The 8,717-nt window shown below is 46.3% G+C and overlaps 1 protein-coding gene across 1 annotated transcript in view; it reads right to left on the bottom strand.

The window, feature by feature from the left end:
• Window positions 1-4,172: 4,172 nt before the first annotated feature.
• The window catches only part of wasl (Wiskott-Aldrich syndrome-like), a 19,912-nt gene continuing 15,367 nt past the window's right edge, over window positions 4,173-8,717 (bottom strand). The window contains exons 5-7 of the mRNA XM_015386505.1: window positions 8,495-8,715; window positions 7,158-7,266; window positions 4,173-5,135 (exon numbers count right to left, since the gene is read on the bottom strand). Of these exons, the coding sequence (XP_015241991.1) occupies window positions 5,074-5,135; window positions 7,158-7,266; window positions 8,495-8,715 (392 nt within the window). The 3' untranslated portion in view covers window positions 4,173-5,073. The remainder of the gene's footprint in view (window positions 5,136-7,157; window positions 7,267-8,494; window positions 8,716-8,717) is intronic.

Here is an 8,717-nt window from a genome sequence, read left to right on the forward strand (position 1 = left end):
GGGCTCCTCTGTTCCTGATTCGGAGCCGCAGTCAGCGGGCTCCTCTGTTCCTGATTCGGAGCCGCAGTCAGCGGGCTCCTCTGTTCCTGATTCGGATCCGCAATCGGCGGTCCCCTCTGTTCCTGATTCGGAGCCGCAATCGGCGGGCTCCTCTGTTCCTGATTCGGAGCCGCGGTCGGCGGCCTCCTCTGTACCTGATTCGGAGCCACAGTCGGTGGTCTCCTCTGTTCCTGATCTGGAGCCGCAGTGGGCGGCCCTCTCTGAGCCTGTTGCAGAGCAGCAAAAGCGGAGGCGGCTTCCTCCTCGGTGCATCCTGCTGAAGCGGAGGCAGCGTTCTCCTCGGTGCTTCCTGCTGAAGCGGAGGCGGCGTCCTCCTCAGTGCATCCTGCTGAGGCGGAGGCGGCGTCCTCCTCCTAGGTTCCTGCAGCATTGGAGACGCCGGCTTCCAGAGCGTCTGCCTCAGCTCCGGCCCCACGGCCAGCCTCCAGAGACTTTCCGTTGCCCTCGCCCACCCTGGGTGGGTTGTTTTGGTTTTCGGACTCTGATCTGTTTTCGTGCCTGCCTCCCTGGTTCCCCCTCCGCCCACCCTGGGTGGGTTGTTTTCTGTTTCTGGACATTTTAGGGCGTCTGGGATAAACAGAAGCTGCTGTCTGACCCATCTGCTAGATTCCTGGGTCTAACGTTCTATGAGACCCTCAGAGAAAATCTGCTCTCCTACTAGGACTGAACTACTCAGAGACTGGCCTTCCTTTACTATCAGGCTCCAGTTGGGTGGTTCTGGTCTTTCAATGGATATGTGATGCTCAGAGATTGTGTTAGATGATCAAATATAATTCATTTAATATAAACACTGTCCTTCCTAAATAACTGCACGTGCTGGAGATCTGTCACCTCAGCTACCATCAGTTAACTTGCTCTTTTTATTGGGTAGAAACAGCAAACCAGTTTCCACTCACAGCTTCCAGCCTCCGGCCATGATACTCAGCAGCAGTGGTGTATTTCCCAGGAATGATCAACCTGTCCCTCAGACAGGACACATAGCAGCCAATGCCGGTCATCTGAGTGGACGCGTCCACTGAGCACTGCTGGAGCGTTGACCGCAGGTCCACTGTCTGTTTGGAAGAAATCAAGACAATCCGTTACGGGGGGTGGGGGTTTCAGTCATTAAGATATGTGATAGTTTTAGTTGGCTAAAACTCTAAAAGGTTTTAGTCTAGTTTTAGTCAGTTTTATGTTGCACTTCATAAAAAAGTGAACCTTTATAAATAAACAACAAGATTATTTCCCAGACTAACTGCTCTATCCTAGATGCTACAATAGCTGGGTATAGAATGTTCATCATTGCTGTTGGACAGAAAACCTTGATTCATAGATCCATCCATCAATGCATCCATCCATCCATCCATCCATCCATCTTCTTCCGCTTATCCGGGGTCGGGTCACGGGGGTAGCAGCTTCAGTAGGGAGGCCCAGACGTCCCTCTCCCTAGCCACTTGGGCCAGCTCCTCTCGGGGAATCCCAAGTCGCTCCCAGGCAAGCCGAGACACATAGTCCCTCCAGTGTGTCCTGGGTCTCCTCCCAGTGGGACATGCCTGCAGCACCTCACCAGGGATAAGTCCAGGAGGCATCCTAACCAGATCCCCAAGCCACCTCAACTTTCTCCTCTCGATGTGGAGGAGCAGCGGCTCTACTCTGAGTCCTCCCCGGATGACTGAGCTTCTCACTCTATCTCTAAGGGAGAGCCCAGACACACTACGGAGAAAACTCATTTCAGCCGCTTGTATCCGGGATGTCATTCTTTCGGTCATGACCCAAAGCTCATGACCATAGATGAGGGTAGGAACATAGATCAATTGGTAAATCGAGAAATTTGCTTTTTGGCTCAGCTCTCTCTTCACCACAACAGACCAGCACAGGCCCATTTCACACAGGCACCGCACCAATCCACCTATTGAACTCCCGCTCCATCTTCCCCTCATTCTTCAACAAGACCACAAGATACTTAAACTCCTCCACTAGGGGCAGTACATCCTCCCCACAGGACCCCCCGAGGGACACGGTTGAATGCCTTCTCCAGGTCTACAAAGCACATACACTTTCCAGAATCATGCTGAGGGTGCAGAGCTGATCCAGTGTTCCATGGCCAGGACCAAAAACACCAGTCCAAGAGAACTGGGAACTGGCATCCATCCATCCATCCATCATCCATCCAATTTATCCGTCCATCATCCATCCATCCACCTATCCATCCACCCATCTGTCCATCAATCCATCTATTCATCCACCCATCTGTCCATCAATCCATCCATCCATCCGTCCATCCATCCACCCATCCGTCCTTCATACGTCCATCCACCCATCCGTCCATCAACCATCCATCCATCCATCCGTCCATCCATTTATCCGTCCACAATCCATCAATCCATCCATCATCCATCTATCCGTCCACCATCCATCCACCCATCCGTCCATCATCCATCTATCCATCAGCCATCCATCTGTCCATCCATCCATCCATCCATCCATACATCCATCCATCCATCCATCATGTTAAACCAAATGTTTAATCTAGGGATTGAGTCCAAATTCTTCTAATTTTTCTTTAAGATCCTCTTACTTTCGATCATAGATCTTACATGATCTATAGGGGTGTGCAAAATAATTGTAATGATGATGCATCGTGATTCTAATTTTCGTGATCTACTGCATCGATTCTTGATGCCAAGTATCGATTATTAACAAAAAAAATTCATAAATAAAATTGCATGAATGTTTGGCGAACATCAGCCAAAAACAAGTGTAATACAACTTCCAGTCCAGTAGATGTCGCTGCGGATGTGTTGACGCACACTGCCTTGTGTCACAAGCATTTCCGGCCGCGGGATACTGCGCCGAGTCATTAAAAAACAAAACATGGAGGAGAAAATATTGCAATGCATCGCAATAATTCAAGTATCGTGATACATCGTGATAGAATCGCATTGTGGCCTGTGAATCGTGATACGAATCGTGACTTCTTTGGCAATACCCACCCCTAATGATCTATACTACCCATTTATATTTGTTTCCACTTTTTCATGTGGTCAGAATCTATTATAGACTCTAACTTCACTGCATAGAAATAGTCTTCTAGACTGAGTGAAGGCAGCCCGTCCTCATCTTTAGGAATTTGAAGTGTCGAAAATTTTATTCTGTGTTTAGCTTCATTCTACATTCATGTACATTTTTTGTTCCACTCTACGGATTTATTGGAGGAAAGATTTTGCTTGAATATCATAAAAACAAGAGGAAGTGTTAGAAACTAATACTGAGTCGGTGAAGATTCTCAGTCATCCACGTCATAGATTCCAAAAACGTAAAAAAAAAAAAATATATCCACTGGACTTTGTTTCCAAGTTTGAAGACGGTTCTCTTCCATCCAGGAAGCCTTTTCAATTCAAAGTGTCAGAAATAGCGTTGAGTTCCAGGCTTTATAGAGTGGACCAACAAAGCCTTGTTTTGTCTAAACAAAATGTCTACAAACTTGGAAAATAAAGCCTAGTGGTTTGTTTGACTTTATTGGAATTCTGAAGTTCTCGTCATCTTCCTGAATTACAGAGAATCTGTAGTTAAATCCATTAAAGGTTAATCAAGTTATCAAGCTCCCCTCCAGTGGAACCAACTACCAGTTTTAGTCCGTGACGCAGATACAAGATTGGCCTTTTTTTCAGTGTAGTCCTGTTTCTCTGACTGTGACTAACTGGATGTCTCTTCATCCTCTGACATGGGAGCTGGCTCGGAGATCGTCTGCCTGGCTGTGTGTTTCCTGGACGGGGCCGCCCTTCTAAGCTTCTTTTTCTATCTCTGCTTCTGTCTCCTTGAACCCCAGTCGGCCTCAGCAGATGGCCGCTCACACTGAGCCTGGTTCTGCTGTAGGTTTCTTCCTGTTCAAAGGGAGTTTTTCCTCTCCACTGTCTCTACTGTACAAGCATGCTTAGTGTGAGGGATTGCTGAGGAGTCAATGAGTCAATGCAATCAGCTGGTTTCCCTTAGAAACCTTTGAATCCATCTGACTGGATGATCTGGTGAACTGGAAAGTGCCTTGAGATGACATGATGTGAATCGGTGCTATAGAAATAAAACTGAATTGTATCGAATAAAGAAAAAAATCCAGCAGAGCGGCTGATCTCTGTAAATAATAACATTTATTCAGGTATACAATTCAACCCCCCCCAACCTTTTCACAGGTTTCTCTGTCAGTATCTTGGCTTGTTGATGCAGCATTAGGCCTCGCTGGAGGACAGACGGTTTGCAGACAAACGATCACAGGCATCGCTAAAGCAACAAGCTTCCTTAAAATGCCTCATTTGGTTCAGGATTATTTGCTTTGTCTCATATTTGCAATAGGAGGACATTTACAATTGCATTGCATAAAATCATAGTTCACTGAAAGAAACAACATTTTTCCTTCTTTTAACAGTGTGACAGACTGACTGTGCTACTTCCTGCACAGAAAGGAATGTTTGGGAAAACAAAGGTCATCATGTCAGCTCTAAATTACTGAGACGCCCAGAGGAAACTAAAAACATTGTCTGGTTACGTTAACAGCCGCGGCGTAAAAACACACAAAACAAAACTACGTCAGAAACTGTGCAAAAAAAACAAAAACGGCTTTAAATCACATGAGAAAGTTAAAGATCCACACAGTTTGGTCGCAGAGTCAGAGCTCTGAGTCAGACGCCAAGAAGAAGAACAAGCAGGAGGAGAAGGATTTTCCTGCCCGGACAACAGATGATGAAATGGAGTAGATGAGCTCAGCCGAAGCAGGGAGCAGCTCGACCTCCTCCCTGCTGCTCAGTGGAGGAGGAAAGCAGCCGGCCCAGTCCCAGCTCCGGGTTAGTGGTGCCTTCAGGTGCCTCCCAGTGAGCGGGACAGTTCCTCCTAGCAGGGTTTTGGGTGGAGGGAACGGCTGAGGTATTGCACAGATTACATGGAAGAAAATAAATATGGAGGAAAGTCAAACGTTTCCATTTCTGGGTGAATTTAGGGTCTGGAAGATTTAGTGTAGGCATGGGAGCAAGGCGGACGGCTCTACTAGTCATCCCACTCTTCATCATCCTCAAAGTCATCATCCTCTTCTTCATCCTCGTCATCATCTGAGAAAACAAACAGGAAGGGTTAGAAAGCCAGCAGGACAGAGCAGGAGGCCATCAGCTGCTGGTCTGATGCAGGAAAGTGGGGGAAGAGCCCTTTAGGTGACCAACCTAACATGCTATCCATGCTAACACTAGCCTAGCTGTGCTAATGGACGGGGTAGGTAATGGGCTAGCCTGTCCACAGCTAACGGAGGCGAGGGCTCTCCTTTTCAGCAACCGGCTCCAGCCAATCACAGACAGTGGCGCCACCAAGGATGATGGCCAGTGCCTGTCTGATTGTGCAATTTGTGGTTAAGGAGTGTGAATTTAGGAGGTGATCTTTAAGTGGACACACTGAACCGTATTGGCCCTCATGCCTGGAGATGCTGAGGTCTTTTGCTCATTAGACGAAAGGTTCTCGCTGAGGAAACACTCTTCTCACGGTCATTATTCTTCCCCATTTTCAGGCCTGTTATTGTTGTAGAACATAGTTAGCATGATTGCAGTAATCCACTAACATGTTGAAGTCATGTTAAATGTGTTTTTGGGATATTTTAAATAGTTCAGTAGTGCTACACAGAGTTTGGTAAGGTAAATGTATGTGTGTGTGTGTGTTGCTAGCTCCCTCCTAAAATTCACTAACCAACACATGTTGTTGTGTGCGTCGCCTTTTGAGTCAGCTGTTAAAATACATGGACGCCCATGGTGGTATATTTTGCATTTATCTCAGAGGTTTTTATTTTGTGGCTTTCATTCCATTACTATTTTATGTTAACAGACCAATAAAGTTATTTCTCTAAAGTTTGAGGAAACAGTTACCTGTTTATGAACAAAAGCTATTTACTTGCTGTTTAAGGGATATGATGTACTTCATTTCTGTTCGACTCCAAACACATGAACAGAGCTCACTGTCTTTCTGGAGCCATATAGGAAGGTCTTCCACCAAATGTTTAAACTGTGCAAAATTGCACTTGCGTTACCTGTGAGCACTGCAGCCTGTGAGCGTAGTTTTTCAGTGTTAAAGTTAATCAAAACTGCCTTGAGAAGAACCACGACTGCTGGGCGTTCACTGTTCGGGTGTGCTGAGTGCAGAATCCAGAAGGGCCTTGATGACTTTGTGGATGCATTTGCCAACAAGCAAAAAAAAAAAACAGGCAAATAAAGCTGTTCTAATGACTGTGGATCTTTGCTGGGAAGTTCTTTTTGTAAAAGTAATTATTAATTTTGTTTCACATTAAGCAGAAATAAGACTCTTTATCTCTGTTTGGAAATTTCTGTTACATAACCAAAGACATAGTTTCTGTTCTTCCTTTTATTTTTATCTACATTTAATGCTTTTGCCCAGTATTGATCTGTTTTTGTGTTCAATAACTGAATAAATGTACATCTTGTTCCAAATATGATTAAATAATAAAAAGCAATTGCTGTTCAACTTAACATGTTAATTGGTCTGTATCTATACACATTAGATCATTAATAAGATTAAGTTTTAAAATAAATACAGATCTGAGTAGCTGTTTACTGAAGTTTTTATGATAGTTTTCTACAGGCAGGCAATAGCAGATTATAACCCTGAAATTATGGCTTTTAGTTTCAGTGGCCACCCCAGGCTTTTTAGTGGCCCCATCCGGCCCCCGTATGAAACATTTCTGGAGGCGCCACTGCTCACGGATCCCGCAGGTTGATGACAGTCTGAACTTTGGCTCCAAAGCCACGCCGTACCAAAGAGCACTCAGCTCTGCAGAACATGGTTTCTCAGAAAAGGACTAAAATCTTTGAATCCTGTTGGATTTAGGTTCAGGTCCTTCATTTAGAGCCTGCAGTAGGTTTAGGGGCCAATGATTGAGGGGGTCTGGCTGATCCGGCTGCCCCTGGGCCCCCACAGCCTCCCTGGGTTCCAAACAAACACTGGTCCTAGATTAGATGATCTAGGGCTTGGTGATGGTATCAGGACCGTCTCAGTCCAGTCAGAACCAGTACATGCAGGAGGTTCTGCTGGTTCTGGTCGGGGCTCTCTGTATTTCAGGTGATGCAGAAACTTACCTGAGGAATGAATAGCTTTGCTCCTCTTTTGCATGACCTCCATGAGGGCCCCAACAATCCCTGCAGCTGGGGCTGGTGTTGGGGGGCCAGATTCTGGATGTTCAGACACCTGAAGGCACAAAAACTGTCAAATTAAACCTTTTCACCTTTTTTCTTTGCATCAAGAAAGCATTAATTTACCAAATGAAAGATTGTTCTATTAAAACAAGGTTTCTTTAATCTGTGGAGCTGGAGATGCAGAAAGAAATCACACAGACTAGTGGTCTAAGGGTGAGAAACTGATAGATCCTATATTTACTCAGATCAGTAAACACACCAAATTAGAATTAGAGTTCTTAGAACAGCACTAACAACGCTGAAGACAGCTCCTTAAGGAGACAGCTCCTGAAGGAGACAGCTCCTGAAGGAGACAGCTCCTTAAGGAGACAGCTCCTGAAGGAGACAGCTCCCGAAGGAGACAGCTCCCGAAGGAGACAGCTCCCGAAGGAGACAGCTCCTCGGGGACCCCTGCTCCTCGAGGATTGGACCCCTGACCTGCATGTTTTAGATGCGTCTCTGTTCCACCTGATTCCTGCTCAGCAATCAGCTGCTGCAGAAATCTGTTAATGATTTGTTCTTTTCTGCTGTGATGCAACAAGGAAAACCTAAAACATGTGGGACCAGGTCCCCGAGGATCAGGACCACGTCCCTGAGGAGCCCCTGGCCTAAACTCGTCCTACATTTGGAGCCTTTCTGGGTTGAAGGGCTGCCTGCTGAGAATCGTCTCTGACCCTGCTAGCTTTAAATCTGCTAACACTAATGTAACTTGCTAATTAATCCTTCTAATGCTAACCTTGCTAACTCTAAGCCCTGCTAACCTCAAGTTTATAAACTCTTACCCTGCTAATGCTAACTTTGCTAATGCTAACCCTTTCTAATGCTAATCCCTGCCAATGCTAACCGTGCTAAGGCTAAACTTCCCAATGCTAACCTTGCTAATGCTAACACCGCTAACTCTAGCCTTGTAAACTCTAACCCTGCTATTGCTAACCCTGCTAAAGCCCACCTTGCCAATGCTAAACCTGCTAACCCTTACCTCCTAAACTATAACCCTACTAATGCTAACTCCTGCTAATGCTCCCTGAACCGTTTCCTTCGGCGGACCAGTGCCGGACCTTTCGTCGGCTCCTGATGTTTCCGATTGATAATTTTACCTAAACAGGAGCCGTAGCTCAGAGCTCAGCAGAAATGCGTCTATTAGAACCAGAACCAGAACCCTTCCTACTACAGGTGGACCTTAAACCTGAAGCACAAAAATCTGATTGTCCTGCATGTGTTTGTGCGAAATAGCTGCTCACAGTCTTGAGTTGGATTCCCTGTCGGATCTGGTCCAGCAGAGCATCCCGTCCAGAACCCGACACCGGAGCTCTGTTGTTCTGCTCCACCCTCTTCAGCTGGGTTCCTCCTCTGATCTGCTCCAGCAGCGCAGACTTCCCACCTGGGTTTGGAGAACTGGGAGAGTGTTCACCGCTGCCGACTCCATCCAGGTCTGGGGGAGGAGGGGGGGCAGGAGGGGGAGGA

This window comes from Cyprinodon variegatus, unplaced genomic scaffold (genome assembly GCF_000732505.1).
Source record: "Cyprinodon variegatus isolate N-32 unplaced genomic scaffold, C_variegatus-1.0 Scaffold370, whole genome shotgun sequence".
Classification (NCBI taxonomy): domain Eukaryota; kingdom Metazoa; phylum Chordata; class Actinopteri; order Cyprinodontiformes; family Cyprinodontidae; genus Cyprinodon; species Cyprinodon variegatus.